The sequence below is a fragment of the Camelus ferus genome, chromosome 21 (assembly GCF_009834535.1).
Source record: "Camelus ferus isolate YT-003-E chromosome 21, BCGSAC_Cfer_1.0, whole genome shotgun sequence".
NCBI lineage: Eukaryota > Metazoa > Chordata > Mammalia > Artiodactyla > Camelidae > Camelus > Camelus ferus.
Window position 1 is genome coordinate 2,221,619 of NC_045716.1, and position 20,148 is coordinate 2,241,766.

At 39.8% G+C, this 20,148-nt stretch overlaps 1 protein-coding gene and 1 non-coding gene across 3 annotated transcripts in view; both read right to left on the bottom strand.

Moving 5' to 3' along the window:
- DHX9 (DExH-box helicase 9) overlaps nucleotides 1-14,670 on the bottom strand; it is a 52,431-nt gene extending 37,761 nt beyond the window's left edge. For both annotated transcript variants that reach the window (XM_032463566.1, XM_032463568.1), the window contains exons 1-3: nucleotides 14,532-14,670; nucleotides 10,957-11,087; nucleotides 6,487-6,627 (exon numbers count right to left, since the gene is read on the bottom strand). In XM_032463566.1, coding sequence (XP_032319457.1) covers nucleotides 6,487-6,627; nucleotides 10,957-11,067 — 252 coding nt within the window. In that variant the 5' untranslated portion in view covers nucleotides 11,068-11,087; nucleotides 14,532-14,670. The remainder of the gene's footprint in view (nucleotides 1-6,486; nucleotides 6,628-10,956; nucleotides 11,088-14,531) is intronic.
- Nucleotides 14,671-19,338: 4,668 nt separating this feature from the next.
- Nucleotides 19,339-19,410, bottom strand: TRNAA-GGC. Its single transcript has one exon. It is a non-coding gene; the product is annotated as a tRNA-Ala (tRNA).
- Nucleotides 19,411-20,148: the final 738 nt, after the last annotated feature.

A 20,148-nucleotide genomic window follows, 5' to 3' on the forward strand; every position in this document is an offset into this window, starting at 1 on the left:
ACTGAATCAGACAGAACTTTGAGCTTACACCTCCCAGCCTACAGATTGTGTGAGAAATAAGTTTCTCTTGTTTATAAGCCACCAATCTACTATACTTTGTTACAGCAGCCCTAACTAACACAGGGAAGATTTCCTTTTTTTTTTTACATTTATTCATCAATTAAGATTTAAGGTGCAGGAAAGGGTATTAAAAGTGTGTCACTGTGTATAACCTTGGCTCTGCCTAAGGAACACTTAATAAAACAAGAAAATGTTTACGATGTTAAACGAAAAAAGGAGGTTATAAAATAGTAAATGCAATAATGTGTACCATCATGTTAAAATACACTTTTAAATATCTAAATAAAAATACAAAGACTTTAGCAACACTGGCAATACAATAGTTCATTTATGTCATCTTTTTGTAATCTTTGTTTCCAAAATTTCTGCAATCAACATGTACTAATTACTGTAAAAAACACTTTTTTTTAATTCTAGAACTTACAGTTAGTAAAACACAAACTACTGATAGATAAGCGAGTAGATAATCCAAACAAGGAAGTTAAAAATAACACTTAGAAGAAAGAAACTTATTAATAACTAAAGAAATACAAATGAAAAGATAAAACATTTAGAAGAGACCTATTAATACTAAATACAAATTAAAACATACTATCTTTATCTCTCAAATTAACAAATAATTTTTTAAAAAGAGCACCAAAAATACTAACTCTGTTGATATAAGTGATACACTGAAATGTAAAATGGTTCAAGAATTCTGATAATCTTGCAATATCACATTAAGAATTTATAATATTCAACATATACTCACCTACTGATTGGTGTGACCAACCCCCCGCCCAAAACAGGTGGCAATATAGGTTCACTATTTCAGAGAGCATATTGTTCCTATGAATAAATCAAACAAAATCCCCATCAAAACCCAAAAAGATTTTCATCTAATAGAAGGAAGCAACGCCAGAAAGACTGCTCACTATACATAATACAAAAATTCAAGTTTAAGGAAAGAATTGCACAGGGAACTTTCATGAATTCTCACGGTAGTCACTCTGTCTTTTGGAATGCCTGTTTAAAGTTGATCTATTGAGATTAAAGGTCTTATTCAAGATGAAGGAATATATGGCTCCCTGTCAAGTAATAACAGAAGATTAATTATGATTTAGCCTAAGGAAATGTTGAGAATTGATACATTCATTACAAAAAGATACAAGTACCAATACCTGACAGAATGCAAAGCTCACAGAGCAGGATGGACAAAGGATGGGATAACGACAGGATGGAATACTTAGACTTAAGGGTATGGGACCACACCCTACTAAGTGAAGGGATGATGAAAAAGTTAAGCAGCAGTGGGAAAGACAGGAAGAACATCAAGAAAAATGGGTGCTCGAGAAGACAAAGGAAGAGTGTGTAGAGACGGCACAATAAAGCTGAATGCTGATTAGGCAAGGGGAGTAAAGGAGTATTCAGTTTACACTAAGAACATTTTTCTTGGTACGGCAAAAAATACCACGAGCAAAAATTAAGATATAAAGGACAAACTGGGGGAAAATACTTGTGACATATCACAGATGAAGGGTTAATACAGCTAACTGCAAATAACTTAAAAACAAAGATCAAGAATTCAACAGAAAAAGGGGTTAGCTGTAAGAACAAGTTCATTGAAAATACATGGGACTTAAATGCCAAAAGATCTTCAACTTTATTCAGAATAAAAGAAAGGCAAATTAAAGGTACACTGACATTTCTACAACAGATGGACAAAAATCCAGCGGTGGTGATGTTGCAGACCCAGGTTTCTCTACCCTGACACCACCACTTTGGCCACTTAATTTCTTGTGGGGGACTGTCCTGAACAGGATATTGTTTAGCAATATCCTTAGCCTCTACCCACTAGATGCCAGTAGCAACCCTCCTCCCCCTTGGTCAAAGATGTATCTAGATATTGCCAATTGTCCCCTGTGGTGGGGGGCAAAATTGCCCCCTGTGGTGGGGGGCAAAATTGCCCCTTGTTGAGAACCACTGCTGGTAGAAATGCAAAATAATACAACCTTATCCTATGGAGAGAGAAAATGGTAACTGCTTGCAAGCTCACATATGCAGAAAACAAGGTCCTACTGTACAGCACAGGGAACTATATTCAGTATCTGGTAATAACCTATAATGAAAAAGAATGTGGAAAAGAACATATACACATACATGTATAACTGAATCACTACACTGTACACCAGAAACTAACACAGCATTGTAAATTAACAACTATACTTCAACTAAGAAAAAAAAATCACATATGCATATATCCTTTGATCCAGCAGTCTCATTTCAAGGAATCTCTCCCATAGGGAGACTAGCAAAAATACAATACATATGCATAATATATAGGCTATTCATTTCAGCATTATAGGTAACAGTAAAAAGAAACAGGAATCCACCTATAAAGGCTAGTTGAATAAACTATGGTACTATGAAAGTAAAAAACAGGTAGGTAAAGAAAAAAGTGTACACAATAAAAGTGTTAAGAAAGAGTTGAGATAAGGGATATTAATATACACATTATTTGCTTATGAGAAAAAGGAAGGTTGACCAAAGACTAAAAAAACAAAAACAGAAAACTAGAAGACTGAAAAAAGGATGGAGAAGGCAGAGACAGAAGCCAGACTTTTCTAAGTTTTGTTAACATCAAAACTATGTAAATATTTCATATAATTATTTAATTTTAAAAAGCCAATCCCTAAAAATCAAAAGCAAAATGAAACAAATGAACTCGAGTACAGAGATGATAGTATAATGACCAAGATAAATTATTTCAAACTTTAAAGGGCAGTAATTTATATGTCTGTAAGTGAGACATACCCTAAATATGATAAGAACTACAAAAAAATTTAAATTTTTCAGTAATCGTATTATTGGTGGTAGCACTGGAATTTATAGTGTGGGTCTGTTGTATGTATATTTGGGGACATTTAGGAAACCATACTTAACTTTTTTTTTTTAGGTTTGATAATAGAATTGCTGTTTTTTTTTTAAAAGAATCATCTTTTAGAGATACAAACTGCAATAGTAACAGGTGAATGACAGATGTCTGGGATTTGCTGCAAAATAATCTAGAAGAAGGTAGACAGAAACTAGAGATGAATCATGATTGGCCATGTTGAAAAGTACTGCAACTGGATTATGGGAACACAGGGATTCACAATATTATTCGTATTCTTACTTTGATACATGTTTGACATTTTGCACAATAAAAAACTTAAGTATCCTCTGCACTTAGAAACAGGTAATCTTGGGCAAGTGCCATCTGCAGAGTGAAAGAGCAAGTGAAGTGGACACAAACAGAGCCTGGCAGGGATGGGGAGGTGAGATAAAGATGGCAGCTCAAAGTAGAGATTGGCTTGTGCTGTAATTAGTATTTCTCCAAATTCATCCATTCCTCCTTCATTCATTTAACCAAAAAACTTTTAAGTGCCTGCTATATGGGCCAGGAACTATTCTAGATGCTAAGGACACAGCAATGAACTAAAATCAGAAAAAAAAATCCCCTGCACTCATGAATTTACATTCTAATATGAGGATCAAGGGGGAAAACAGTAGAAGAGGGTTTTTCGATCTTAGTACGACTGACATTTTGGGCTGGATAACTGCTGTAGGAGGCGATCCTGTGCTTGCAGGATGTTGAGCAGTATGGCTGGCCTCTACCTACTAGATGTCAATGTAGCCGCCACCCACTTCCAGTTCTAACAACAAAATACAAAAATATTTTCACATATTGCCAAATGTCCCTGGGGGACAAAATCACCTCCAGCTGATTTTTGTCAACTGGGCTTTAAGCTAATTTAACTAAGTGCCATGGAGAAAAATGAAACAGCGAAAGGAGGTAAGAAGTACCAGGGTAGCAGATTTGCAATTTCAAACAGGATGGCTGGGGAAGAGCAATCCAGGCAGAAAGAATAGTTAAGCACAAAAGTCTTGAGGTGGAAAAGGTGCTGGCCTATTTGAGGAACTGCAAGAAGGCCAGTGTCGCTGGAAGAAGTGAGGGAGAAAATAGGAAATGCATACTCAAAGCATTCAATGGGAAAGATCTGAATGTGCTAAAATGCTGTTATGAAAAAACTGAGAATAGTGTATCGTTTCTGGTAGGGCCAAGTAAGCTTCTACTAGACTGATCCTCCTACAGGTAACAAACTCTAGGAAAACAAATACAAAAACAAAAATACACATTAAGTCACTACGACTACATGCAGGCACTAAAAAGTGAACAAAAGCTGGCAGATTCTAGAAGGAACTTGAAATGAGAAAGCAAGAAATAGCAAGGATGTAATTTTTGTTTATTATGCCTTGTAGCCTGAAGGAAGATCAGGTGAGGCAGCTAAAACGCAACAGAATACCTAGTCTTTCTGGCCTGAAGAATCAGAAGATAAAAATTTGGGGAAACCAAAGCTGCTACAAAGTGAGAAGGGAATCCTGGAAAGGAAAGGAGGAAGCTCAAATTCTGTGTATAAACTCCCCAAATCTCTGGTTAACCCTTGAACTACATATATACAGGAAAAATTCGAAGACTCCTTAACATAGGATCAGAAAACGGAAGTGTGATCTAAGCTGTTACTCAAAAAATGGTGTTTGCAGTTTGAGTCCAAATTAACTACTCGACAATACAACAACAAAAGAAATACTCTTTGGAGGAATAATATTATTTAATCTCTACAAGGTAATATTCACAATGCCCAGCATATAATCCAAAATTACTTGACATACAAAGAGGAAAAACCTCAAGAGAAAGCACAATCAACAGAGCCCAATCCTGAAATGGCCCAGGTGTTAGAATTAGCAGTCAAGGATTTTAAAGCAGCTATTATAACTATGCTCAATGACATAAAACAAACTCACATTCATATTATAAACATATTCTTACAATAAATGAAAAAGAAATGCCACCAGAAATATAGAAGAAATTGATTCTCTTCAATATATGGTGAATATATATATGCACACACACATATAATCATCCAGTCTGAAGAGCAGAGAGAAAGGAAAAAAATGAGACAGCCTCAAGGACCTTTGGGATAATATAAAAGGTTTAACATACATAACATGAAAGTCCCAGAAAAGAAGAGAAAAACTGAAGAAACATTTAAAAAAAAAAATAGCCAAAAGTTTCCCAAATTTGGTGAAGGACTTAAAAATACACAGTCAAAAATCTCAGCAAACCGCAAGCATTATTAGTACAAAGAAAACCACACCTAGTTACATCACAATCAAACTTCTGGAAACCAAAGATAAAGAAAAAAATGGAAGCAACCAAATAAAACACATTTCGTACAGGAAGAACTGATATGATTATTGCTGACTTCTCATCAGACAACAATGCAAGTAAGATAACAATGGAAAATTAAACTGCTGAAAGAAACTGGCACCTCAGAATTCTACATCCAGTGCAAAATAATATTCAAGACAGAAGATAAAGTAAAAATACTTTAACATAAAAGAAATTTAAGAGAATTTGTCACTGGCAAACCTATACTACAAGAGAGGGGAAAAGGCTAAAACAGATAGAGCAAATACCAAATGTTTTCAAATATTTGGAAGATATTTGCAACATTCCTTTCACAGCAGAAGGAATCTTCAAGGTCATCTTGTCCAATCCCTCCATTTCAACCAATGTAACTGAAAATTCTAAAGTTATCTTGTGGTACAATATACTAGGAAAGTAAATCTCTTAATTTCTGGATAAAAGCAATGGAAGAAAATAAAACATTTTTACCTTTATAAGCAAATCAGAATACAAAAACTCAGTAAAAAATGTTAAAATTAATATATTATTCCCAAGGTTTTACTGGATCTTTAATGTAATACATAAAAGGATCTACTTAAATCATAATGTGAATCCTTCTATAATGTCAAATACCTCTTATTTTTATGAAACTTAGTATTTTCATTTTTTTAATGATAAAGCTTATTTCTTAAAAACAGTACCAAAAAGGGGTCTTTGTTGCATATTCACAATTAAAATAATCATGATCTCAAAAACACAAGGATGACATTCCAATGCACTAAATATTACCTTTTCAAAGCTAAGCGTCAACGGGAGAAAACACTGTATTCTACTAATTTTACTAACGTCACTAATTTTTACTAATGTTAAATTGTTACTAATTTTTATATTCTGTTTAAAATGTTATCTTTGGAAGTACACAAAACAATAGGAAAAATGTGAAAAATCAGCTTATGAACAAATGAAATATATAAAACCGTAAGACACACAGACTAAAGGACTCTCCCAAGCCCACAAGTCAGGTACATAATGAGAATGAAATCCAAACCTTCAGGAACTCTTCCTAGTTCTCTGTGAAAACAAGATGCCAAGGTTCACTAAGGAACACATTAATACGTTATCTGAAAGCAACAGTGAAGAATGATCACCCTGGGCCTCCTTCACACTGGATGAGCATAATTGCACAATGCATGTCTCAAGCGCTCGGCCATACTTACCCCAACCGCTGGGACTTCTTCACTCTTTACTTCATTAATTCGAACCAAATAGTTAACGAAGTCTCTGGCCGCATTGCTCTGGGCATCTTTTTTATTGGTGGAATTGCCCATGCCAGTGTAATTGAATCCCTCCACTCGGACCTTTGACAGTCAAGAGAAAAATACATTAAGAAATTGACCTGGGTAATTCAAAGATTTAAAAATTCATAATTCACTAGTCCCTTAAGGGATAATAGTTAACTTAGAGATATACCCTGTAAACACACTGAAAATAACAGCTAAAAGAATTCATGGATTGCCTTATAAAGAAGCTTGAATCATGTTGGCCAATGATAAGCTAATCCAAGAAAAAGAATGCTAATTTACACGGCTCAGATACTTTCTTCTCATGTAACAGAATGTTCCACATTAAAATTTTATGAGACCCAAGAACAAGCTCTATATTTGTATTTATCCTAAAGCACTTTGACTTGAAGCAAACAAGAGCTGATCTACTTTCTACCAGAGTTATGAACAGCTGACCCACCTTTTCTAATCTGCACTACTGGTACGGTGGGAGCTATGGGAGATTCATGTTCTAATGAGAATAATTTACCTATCAGATTGTTTCAAGTTAATGCTCACTTGAAAATGATTTACACACTCAGGGCTGACAGCCAAGAAGGCAGAGTAGAGGGAACCGGACCTCAACTGCTCCCAGGAACACCAAAATCACAACTAACCACAGAACACCCATCAATAAAAAAGACGAGAACCTACCAGAAAAGATCTTCCATAACTAAAGACATAAAGAAGGCACCTCAACGAGATGGGTAGAAGGGGCAGACTCAGGACATAATCAAATCCCACACCCACCGCCTGCCAAGCAGCAACCCACAAACGAGAATGATTATATCACTGAGGTTCCCCAACAGGAGTGAGAGCTCCGAGTCCCACAGCAGACTCCCCAGCTCGGGGGTCCGGCATCGGGAAGAGGAGCCCCCAGAGCATTTGGCTTCGTAGGCCAGCAGAGTTTAATTGCAGGAGCTCCACAGTACTGGGGGAAAGAGAGACTTCACTGTAAAAGGACGCCCACAAAATCTCACACTCGGCAGGCCAGGGGCAAAAGCAGTAACTTCGTAGGAGGCTTGGCCAAACCTACCTGTTCGTCTTGGAGGGTCTCCTGGGGAGGCAGCTGTGGCTCACTCTGGGGACATAGACACAGTGGCAGACATACTGGAGAGTGTTTATGTGCATGAACTCTCCTGGAGGCTGACACCTTGCTTGGGTCATTAGCACCGAGACCTGGCCCCATTCAACAGCCTGTGGGATCCAGTGCTGGAACGCCTCAGGCTGAACAACTAACTAGGTGGGGGCACATTCCCCTCCAACAGCACACAAGCTGCCCAAAGACTTCCTGAGCCCTTAAATAGATAGATCACTATTCCAAAACCTCATGGTAACCACAAACCAAAAACCTCTAATGGACATACACACCAAAAAGAAAAAGGAATCCATACGTAACACTATATAGATAGGCACCAAATCACAAGAGAACAAAAGGGACATTTTCAAACTCATTCTATGAGGCCACCATCACCCTGATACCAAAACCAAAGATATCACAAAAAAAGAAAGTTACAGGCCAATCTCACTTACGAACACAGATGCAACATTTCTCAACAAAATGCCAGGAAACCAACTCCAAATGCATTAAAAGGATGGTACACCATGATCAAGTGGGATTTATCCCAGGGATGCAAGGATTTTTCAATAACCACAAATCAATCAGTGTGACATACCACATTAACAAACTGAAGAATAAGAACCATATGATCATCTCAACAGATGCAGAAAAACCTTCTGATAAAATTCAATATTCATTTATGATAAAAACTCTCCGGAAAGTGGGCACAGATGGAACATACCTCAACATAATAAAGGCCATATATGACAAACCCACAACTAACATACTCAACAGTGAAAAGCTGAAAGCATTTCCTCTAAGATCAGGAATAAGACAAGAATGCTCACTCTTGCCACTTTCATTCAACATAGTTCTGGAAGTCCTAGCCACAGCAATTAGAAAAGAAAAATAAATAAAAGGAATCTAAATTGGAAAAGACGTAAAACTGTCACTGTCTGCAGATGACATGATACTATACATAGAAAATCCTAAAGATGCTATCAGAAAACTACTAGGGCTCATTAGTGAATTCAGTAAAGTTGCAGGATACAATAGTAATATACAGAAATCTGTTGCATTTCTACACACTAACAATGAAATAGCAGAAAAAGAAATTAAGGAAAATTTTATTTACCATTTCATCAAAAATAAAATACCTAGGAATAAACCTATCTAAGGAGGCAAAAGACTTGTACTCTGAAAACTGTAAGATGCTGATGGAAGAAACTGAAGATGACACAAACAGATGGAAAGATACCGTGTTCTTGGATTGGAAGAATCAATGTTAAAATGGCCATATCACCCAGGCAATATACAAATTCAATGCAAACCCTATCCAATTATCAATGACATTTTTCACAGAACTGGAACAAAAAAAGTTATAATTTGAATGGAAACACAAAAGATCCTGAATAGTCAAAATAATCTTGAGAAAGAATTATGCTCCCTGACTTCATACTACAAAGTTACCATAATCAAAACAGTATGGTTCTGGCACAAAAACAGACACAAAGATCAGTGAAACAGAATGGAAAGCCCAGAAATAAACCCATGCATTTAAGACAAGGAGAAAAGAACAGTGTCTTCAATAAGTGGTGCTGGGAAAACTGGACAGCTACATGTAAAAGAATGAGGTTAGAACATTCTCTAACACTATAGAAAATAAATTCAAAATGGATTAAAGACTTAAATGTAACACTCTAAAACTCCTAAAAGGAAAAACACAGGCAGAACACTCTTTAACATAAATCGCAGCTATATTTTTTTGGATCTATTTCCTAGAGTATTAGAAATGAAAGAAAAATAAATAAATGGGACCTCATGAAAGCTTTTGCATAGCAAAGAAAACCATAAACAAAATGAAGAGACAGTCTACAGAATAGGAGAAAGTATTTGCAAACGATGCCACCGACAAGGATTAATTTCCAAAATATATGAACAGCTCACACAGCTCAATATCAAGAAGACAAACAAGCCCATCAAAAAAATGGGCAGAAGACCTAAATGAACATTTCTCCAAAGAAGACACAGATAGCTAACAGGCACATGAGAAGATGCTCAACACTGCTAATTATTAGACAAATGCAAATAAAACCTACAATGAGGTATCACCTCACACCAGTCAGAATGTCCATCATTAAATGTCTACAAATAATAAATGATGGAGAAGGTGTGGAGAAAAAACCCTCCTACACTGTTGGTGGGAATGTAAACTTGTGCAGCCACTATAGAGAACAGTATGGAGATTCCTTTGAGAACTGACAGTAGAGTTACCATATGATCTAGCAATCCCACTGCTGGGCATATATCTGGAGAAAACTCTAATTCAAAATGATACATGCACCCCAATGTTTGCTTATGGCAGCACAGCACTATTAACAATGCCAAGACATGGAAACAACCCAAGTGTCCATCAACATATGAATGGATAAGGAAGGTATAGTGTATATACACAACGGAATATTAGTCATAAAAAAAGAATGAAATAATGCCATTTGCAGCAACATGGATAGACCTAGAGATTATCATACTAAAGTGAAGTCAGAGAAAGACAAATATATCACTTACATGCTGAATTTACAAAAAAAACCCAAAAAACAAAATACAAAAAAAACCAAATGAACTTATTTACAAGTAAGTTGTAAGAAATGGACTCACATAGAAAACTATGGTTATCAAAGGGGAAGAGGTGGGAGAGATAAATTTAGGAGTTTATATAAAATAGATAAATAAGACAAGGTCCTACTGTGTAGCACAGGAAACTACATTCAGTGTCTTGTAATAACCTATAATGGAAAAGAATCAAAAAGAGAATGTATGTATATATAACTGACTCACTTTCCTGGACATGGGAAACTAACACAACATTGTAAGTCAACTATGCTTCTATATGTATGTATTATATATATGTATATACACAGATATATATAAAATCCATACTCAGTTGACTCTAAGGGAGATAATCCTAGATAACCTGGATGGGCCTGATTCAATCAGTTGAAAGACCTTAAGAGGAGAGCTGTGGTTCCCCAAAAGCAGAAATTTTACCTATAGAAAGTAGGTTCAGCCCAGCCTGCCCTCCCTGACCACCCAGCCAAACATACCCAGCCAAACCCCACAATCATGTGAGACCCTTGCAATAAATCTATTAAAAAAAAAAAAAAGATTTACAATGAAATAGAATAGCAGGCAAGTCACAATAAACAAAATTCTCCATCATACAACACATTAACATTTCCAAACAGAAAACACTCTTCTAATAAGCCTCAAAAGTCACATAAATGTAAATGGTATTTTTTTAGTACCTCGCACATGAACTTCTGCCTGTTTTTGTTCCCCACTGCTCTAATTTCATAGGTTGGGGTCATCTTCCTTTTGCCACACCAGGCATACAGGAAATTTTTAACATCACCCATGATTCAAATCTTCTTCAGACCTAAGAAAGAAAACAAGTTAGTTAAAAACAGCATTATTTACAAGAACAAACATTGTTAATTACCAATCTGGAAATAACCAATAACTGGAATTCACCGGAAATCTAGGTTAAGTACAGGATATTCTATCCTGCTGCTATCAACACTGCCTATGAAGAAATTTTAATGGCATAATTGGAAGGTCTATGATGTAAGAAAAAGCAGGACACAAAACTGTATGATTTGAACTACACAGTAAGTACACATACATAAATCAAGACTGGAGAAGAAACATTCCCTCCCATCCAAATGGTTATCCTTGAGTAACTACACGTGATTTTTATATTTTTTTAAAAAAACATTTTACTTAATGTTCTACTTTTTACAAGACACACTTTATGTATTTTAACTAATTTAATCCTCATAACGATAGATAACATTATATATGGTAGATTCTACTATATCATCTTTTTTACGGGGGAAGAAACTAGAGCACAGAAAGTTTAAGTAACTTTTCCAAGTCACCCACTGTGAAGGCCTCAATTCAAACACAAACTAGTATATTAAGAAATGGTCACGAATCATTTTGTATATAAATCCAATAGTTTATCCTCACTTGGATTATGTCTCTTAGTAGACTGTCCTCAAAGTTGTAGGCAATATTATATTAGTAAGTCCAAATAAATATTAAGTATTCAGTACTTAAACTGAAAATAGTAATCAGTTAACTTAAATATTTTGTACCAAGTCTCTCCTTCGGATCTCGTTATTTATTAAAATTTGAGGATATTACGTTTTCTTGAAATGCAACATGCCACAATTGTTGGCACTCTCCCTCTAATCCAGTTCATACGACAGCAAAAGATGGCACTTAAGTTTAAATTACAAACAAGGTATTTGGGACCAAATTTAGAACCAGAGAAAATATGCTATAAATTTAGTTTGCTGTGATGTCAGAAGAAACCCCACTGCTAGCACTGTCTGTGTCTCTTGTTAATGTCTAGAGCATTTTGTTAGCACCTAAGTTGTGTCATCGAACTGGACCCTAGTATAAAGTTTATTCTTCAGTCATAGGTTAACCCTGGGGACCATTCTATTAAGAATCTATGGAAAGCTGAATATCTATTTACAAATTCCAACCCTAAATAATTGATTTAAAAAACAAGCCCTCAGAGTGAATGACTAACATGAAACATGAAGAACTACACTATCAAATTCCTTCCTCCCGGGGTAGTCTCAGCTAACTCCATAATATTAAATATCAACAATATGCTAATGATGTTCAAATATGTACCGAAGGTTTAGTCTTTTTTCTTTATGCTCCAAAATCAAGTTCATCCAACTGCAGCACAAAAGTACCCATTTGAATACCTAACTTGGAATCTCAGTTAAATTAGAATTTTAAATTTCCTCCCCAAACCTGTACCTCTTCCCGACAATCCCAGTAATTCCCATCTCCTAAATGGCACCACCACCCACCAAGTTATGCAAGTCACAGCCTGGGATTTATCCAGTCCCTTGTCGACTGAAACAAATACGCAGCCTGAAAATTGAGAGTTGTTTTATTTGGCGGGGGGACTCGAGCCCGGGATGACAGCCTCTCAGAGCGCTCTGAGGGACTGCTCCAAAGAGATAGGGGAGGAGCTAGGATATATAGGAGTTTTACAACAAAGACCAGGTAGTCTGAACATTAAAAGATTAGTTTTTAACTGAAGAAAACCAGACATTTCAAGTTAAAAATTTAGCGCTTCTCTATGTATGGGAGGGAGCAAACTTTTGGGCTCACTGAATTCATTCCTTTGACAAGCATCTAGCTATCTAGGGCCAGTATCCTGTCCTTTCTTACTGTGAGTCCCCTCAGAGTGCACCACTGTGAGTGGCTGCAAAGGCTGGGCTGCAGGCTTGTCCTCACTGGGGGTTGGCGGCAGTGGCTGCTGACCTGATGGCTTCAGCATTCTTTGTTAACCGATATGGCTTGCAGGATTTTTCATTCACACCCTAAAGATCTTTCTCCATAGCCATCTGCTGTAGAGCCCTTATTAAGTGCATTATTATTATCATTCCCTTTTTACAGAAGAGTAATCTGAGACAAAGAATAACTTGCCCCAGGAGACAGAGCTCCTTATTGGGAGACCCAGAATTTCAAGCCAGGTAGTCCTGATCTACCGTGCACTTCTGCCTCCAAAACATCATCCAATCCATTCGCTTCTCTCCATTTCCCCTGCCACCACCACCGCACACCTGCAGAAAAACAATAACGCCCTAAGCAATTCCCACACTCTGGCTACACTACCTCCATTCTTCTCGCCACATTCCAGTCACATGGCCTTTTTTCGGTTTCCTTCCGATCTCGGCCAGTAAACACTAACTAATCCCTTCTTTCTCTGTTCTGTGTGAACCAAAAATATTGCAAGCCCTATCAGTAAAAGCCATCAAATCATCAGTCACTGCCACCACCCCTCACAGTGAAGATAAGCTTGCAGCTCAGCTTCTGCAGCCTGAGAGGACTTAAAATATGAAGGACAGGATACTGGCCCTAAATAGCTAAATGCTTGTCAAAGGAATGACTTCAATAAGCCCAAATGTTTGCTCCCTCCCATACATAGAGCAGCGCTAAATTCTTTAACTTGAGATGTCTGGCTTTCTTCAGTTAACAAGTAATTTTTAATGTTCGGACTGCCTGGTCTTTGTTGTAGAACTCCTATATATCCTAGCTCCTCCCCTATCTCTTTGGAGCAGTCCCTCAGAGCGACCTGGGAGGCTGTCAACCCGGTCGAAGGGGTGTGAGTCCTCAGAAATGTCCGCCAAATAAAACATAACTTTCAACTTTCAGGCGGTGCATTTATTTCAGTGGACATCTGCTTTTCTCCGCATCTTCATAGCTGACGCATTCCGGAGACATCAGCTCAAAGATCTCTACCTCCTCAAAAAAGCCTTTCCCTCCACTCTGTGTAAAGTAGCTCTCTCTCTTTACGCTCATTCTCACGATTTTTTTACCTAAACCTGCAGGCATGTTTGCCTATTGCCCCCCCACCCCCACCCCCGGGAAGGAAGGGCAGGACCATGCCTAACCTGCTTACTGCTCTATCCACGCCTGCAGGACAGCACCCACTGCTTGTGGCACAAATGAATGAAGGAAGAGATCCTGGCATGGGTGCCGCCTCGGCGGGCCCACCCCCAGGGGATTCACCCCCGCTTCCGCGCCGCGGCAACAGAGCCACCCCCGCGTGCAGGCCGGGGGAGGAAGTGGGACCCCGAACGGCTGGCGAACAACTGGGGGCCCCATGGCGGCCCCGAGCAGCGCGGCGCGGGGAGCAGCCCGCAGCCCACAATCCGGGAACCCAGCGGGGCGGCTCCCCTCCCCCTCCCCCCACCCGCCACCCGGCCCGCGCTTCGCAACAAAGCCCGGCTGCAGAGTCGCGGGCACCCCTGCCGCCCCAACGGGTGACAAGGACGGCTTTCCTTACCGGCGTCCGCCTCCTAGTGCCCGAGAGCACAGCCCTCTCAGGATAGTCCGCGACTCCTGTCTTCCCCACAGACAACCGGCGAGCGCACCTCAACTTGCATGGAGGCGGCGGCGAAATGGCTCCGGCCGCGGCGCCAAGGGGGCGGGGTCAGCGCGCTACGCATGCGCAGAAAGCGGGCTTGGGCCCGAGGGCGCCCCGGGGGCGGGGAGGGGCTACGGCAACCTAGCGGCTGGAAGCGTCCCGTCGCCTGGGAGACTCTCTGTGCCTGCTGGCTGCACCCCCACCCGGCTTCTTCCTGCCGTGAGCTACCTACTTTTGAACGTTTTGGGGGCGTTAGGGATTTATAGCATTTTGATGCAGCAAAATGTTTTGCAGCTTCTATCATAGGGACCCCTGGTAGATGAGGTGCCCTTCGAAGACAGAACCGGAAACCTCAGGTGCAAACTTTCTAGGGTTGTTGGGATGATTAAATGAGATGGCATGTGAAGGGACCTTAGCGCAGTACCTGGCACATAATAGGCATTGTTACTGTAGTGGTTCAGATACTCTAACGCGAATGTCTCCTGAAAGAGAAGTAAGCTCAGGAAGGAAGGAACCCTGCATGGCTAGGGCTGAGCACATCAAGTGCTCAGTAAAAACTAGTTTAACGAATAGATAAAACCTGCAAGGTTGTTTTTGCCCAAATTGGATATCCTTTTGTCCTCAGTCTTTGGAACAATTTGTATCCTTAACTATTGTAGTAGTCACTATTAAAGTTTTGAACGTTAGTTTGTCATACGAAGGAAACAACACACAAAATTTCAAGTTGGAGTTGTTCCAGAGAATCCAGACTAATCAATTATTTGGCCCCATCAAACCTACCGTCCTTATTTTTCACCTCTTTCATTATGTTTTTTCCTTAACTCTAGCAGATCACTGTGATTAATCCCTTTAAAATTCTGTTGCTCCTACAATCAGAATAACAGAGTTTAGCATTTACTCATTTTAAAATTTTCTGCATGTGTTTGCTCTCTTCAACTAGGAATAAAATCATTTAGGGAAACACCTGAATCTTTTCTCTGTCCTTTTCAGGGTGCTTAAAGCAGTAGGTGCCTGATATTTATGATAAGGGAACCCCAACTGGCATAAATGGATTGCAAGTGTTTTGTAGTATTTAATGAGCACAGCAAAAGTGTCAACATATTAAGTATAAATAAACTTTCCCGAAGGGGATCTTTAGCCCTCAAGGATTACAGAGAATTTTATCATTGACTTGGCTCTTAATTTAGGCCTTGCACCTGAGACCTAGAGTCACCAGGGGATTGGGAGCCATGACTGGCATTACCTTTGTAGGTTACCCTTCGCAACTAGCATCCTCTAAGATCTTCCTTAACATTTGCAGAAGAAGTATCAAAAACATGCTCCAGAAGTACAAAGAGTGGACAGAGTTCAATACAGCCGTCAGTTGTTCCCAGTATATGATTATCTAGAAGACTACAGAGGCTAGCAAAGCAGCATAGAACAGTGCAGGAACTTTTTTAAGCTTGATAAGAAAATAAGCAACAAATTCTTCCTACCTAAGAATTTGAAACTGAATCTACAGGTTGCTTTTAATAATCAAATAATGAAAGGTCTTTTTCAATTGTACTAATTAATATTTCCTGTTTACTTTTTTTGGCTAGAAATAATTTATGAATCAATCAACTTAGTTTCTGAGTGTAGTAAAAAATAAAGATTATAAAAATACGTATAAAATTCAATCTGTGGGTTGTATAGGAAAAAAAACTGTCAGAGTTTCTCATGTTATTTGTTATTTCTGCCAATCCAACAGACTGAGGCGGAGTTTCGGGCAAGGAGAATGAGATGGTTATAACTGGCTGTTATTGTTGGAATGGATGGTGGGAAAGGGGAGAGAATGTTTTGGTTACTCTGTTTCTCAAAATAGCAAAGGGCTGGGGGTGGAGGAACTAAATAAGAAACCAAGTACCAGAGCTAGGGTTTAAGCAAGGTCATGATGTCTTGAGGAGGCCAGAGCTGTTGAAGTTTTGAGCCCACTCACAAGCTTGTGAAAACCAGTAACACTTGTGCCCTTCGACACTCCTGTACTAGTACATACAATGCGGTATCCAGACGGGGATAAAATTTGTTTGTTTGTTTTTGTTTTTGTCTTTTTAAAGGCTCACAGAGATTTCCTAATAGCTTGAGTGGCTAGACTTTGGAGTCATAGGAAGTTGCCTATATGCTGAATAGGCTGAAGGTCTTTGTACTCAGAATTCTCCCAGAATCATTATAGTCTTTACACTTTCAAACCCAGAATAAATTAGATTAAAAGTGGTAGGTTTACATTAAGAGCATATAAAAAGGCAAAAGAAGTGAAAGTACAGGGTAGAAAGGCAAGATCTCCAGAGGAAGGCAAGGTGGGTGCTCTCTGTATTCCTGGGAGGTTTCCAGTCCAGGTTATCCTGTAGCCAAATTCTTCTGGCGCTTTCACAAGTGTGTCCATGGAACCTGGATATCACACAGGGTGATGGGAAAGATCTATAAAAAAATACTCATCTTAAAGAAAAAATGTACAAACCATAAGGCAAAAAACTAAAGGTGCTGATTATGTGAAAAGCAAGGATATCTGCTCAGTAAAGGACACCATGAAGGAAGTTAACCATTGGCAGAGTAGGGGTAGATACTCGTGATGCTTAAGGTTGTCAAGAGATGACTGCCTTTTCTGGACTATTCAAGGAATTCCTTCAAACCAACAACAACAACAAATGCAGCAATCCTCACAGAAAAATGGGCAAAGGACAAGAAGAAGTAATTTTCAGAAGAGAAAAACCAAAAGTATATTCAAGGTGCTCAAATGCATTAGTAAGAGGAATCAAGAAATTAAAACATCAATCAGATACCACCACATGCCCACTAGACTGGCAGAAATTAGAAAAGAAAATAATGTCAAGGATTGGTGGTGATGTGGTGACGTGAGATTCACCACGCCCAGCTGGTAAAACAGACTGATCCAATCACTCTGCAGAGAAGGCAGGTGCTAGTCAAACAATGTTGGCAAAATCAAACAAGCCTGTTCCTTACACACACACATACACACACACATTTACGGCCATCCCACATCCAATGGAAAGTTTTGGTGCAGAGTGGGTGGAGTCAGCGTGTTCACCAGGCTGAGACTGAGGGTCCCTGCAGTTGAAGCAGCCTTGCTGACCTCAGAGGCTGGGCTGCTTCTGTGGCGCTGTTTGAGTAACTGCCAACAATGTCCACTCATGCCCCACCTGGACCGCTCCCCAGACCCCTGGGTTGCCTCTGCATCCGTAGATCAAGTCTTTTCCCAGGTCCTGGCTGCCCAAAGTCCACTGCCAAGCTGTGGTGAGGAGTAAGTGGGGCCGGGGTGTTCTCCCAGCTCATATTGGGGAGCGCGGCAAGGAGGCAGCTGCTGTGGCAGACCTTTCTCCGCCCTGTCTGATGGCAAGCCAGCATCTGCACACTCCTCACGAGTGGAGTCTAGGTTTCTCCAGCCCCGTTATCTGTCCCGGCCATTCTCCAAGCAGCTAAAGGAGCTTGTCTCTTTCACGTCTGGGATGCCCAGTCTGGGCTCAACCCACTCACTCCCCAGAGCTAGTGTCCACCTGTGTGAGCTCCCTTTTCTGCTTAGTCCCCTCCCTGATAGGTTACAGGTCCCAGCCTGATGCTTTTCTTCCCATCTTACCTGATTACATGGGGGTCTTTCTTGCAGCCTTAGTTTTATAGGAATTTTTCTGCTGGTTTCCAGCTAGTTGTCCGTGAGAATTGTTCCACATGTAGATGTATTTTTGAAGTGTTTGTGAGCGAGGTAAGCTCCATATCCTCTTATTCTGCCGTCTTGATCTCCATCTCATGGGAATATTTAGACCACAGAAATGGGCGAACACTACAAATCTGGGCTTTCCCCCCCATCCTCTGCCAGAGCAGAGAGTAGCAACCATTTACCAGCTCACTGGCCTTGGTCTGGGGAAGTCCTTCCACTGCCCTGGGTTGAGTCTTCCCTTCCCTTGAGCCAGGATGGAGTGGATGCTGGTCTTCCAGCTCTGGCCTCCTGCCCTGCAGCCCAGGAAGTCCGTGGTAAGTTGTGCTGCTTCTGAGTTGCCCTGGAGCCTGGGTCCTGAGCCTGGGGTTCAGCCTATGATGAGGTGGTTGGGAGTGGAACCTCACGTGGTACCCAGCTGCTGAGGTTCCAGGGCTTTCCACACTTCAAAGAAGCCTTCAGTGTGGTTGGGAGACCCTGGTCCCTCGGGGCTGGTGACATTTGCCAAGTGTCTGTTTCTCTCTGAGCTTTACATTCTCCTCCAAGAATGAAACTCCTGAAGGAAAGCTCTTACCATCACTACCCCTCATATTTGAGGCCTTTGGAGTTCCTCTGAGGATGGCTCTGCTCCCATGTTATGTCTCTGATCCCTCCTGATCCCTCCATCGCAGATTCGTATGCAGCTTCCTCTGTAAGCACACCAAGTACCAGTCATGCCCAGGCTCTGTTCTGAGCACTTTGCATACCCTCTGCCTGGACAACCTTATTTTTCCCATGGTTTCAACTACCATCTATATTCCTCTAAACCTCTATCTCCTATCCAAATTTCTTTTGAGCTTCAGATCAACATATGTAAACGCTTGGTGGGCCTCCCTACATAATGTCCCACAGGCTTTGATTCTTGGGTGTCACTCCTGATTCCTTTATTACTATGGTAGGCAACCGTCAACATGGCAACAATGATCCTTTCCTCCTGGAATTCCCATCCTACATTGTACTAGGGTTATTCTTTTTTTTTTTTTTTTTTTTTTTTTCACTTAAGGAAGGCACTGGGGATTGAACCCAGGACCTCAAGCATGCCAAGCATGCGCGCTACCACTGAGCTATACCCCCCACCCCGACTAGGGTTGGTCTTTTTGACTAATAGCATACAAAAGGGGATGGCAGGCCACTTCTGAGACTGCTTTAAAAGACTGTGCCAGATATTGACACAACATTGTAAACTGACTATAACTCAATAAAATAAGAAAAAAAAGAAAAGAAAAAAGAAAAGAAAAGAAAAGAAAAAAAAAAAAGACTGTGCCTTCTATTTTGAGCTCTGGCTCCCTTGTGCGCCACCTCTGGCCAACAGCCAGCTAGCAATCAAGGCCTGCCCACAACTATGAAAGTGAAACTTAAAGCAGATTCTCCAGTCCCAGCTGAACTTTGAGATGATAAGGCTCTAGCCAATAGCTTGACTGCAACCTTTTGAAAAACTCTGTGCCAGAACCTCCCAGTCAAGCTGCTCCTAGATTCCTGATCCTCAGAAACTGTGTGAGTTAATAAATTTGCAGTTTTTAGCTGCTAAGTTTAGAGGTGATTTGTTACACAAAATAAATAACAAATGTAAGTACAGTTGTCCCTTGGTATCCACAGGAGACGGGTCTCAGGACCCTGCAGATACCAAAATACATGATGCTCAAGTGCCTTAAACAAAATGGCATAGTAATTGCCTATATATATAACCTATAGCATATTCTTCTGTATACTTTAAGTCATCTCTAGATTTCTTACAATACCTAATACAATGTAAATGATATGTAAATAGTTGCAAATACAATGTAAATGTTATGTAAATAATTACCAGTATGT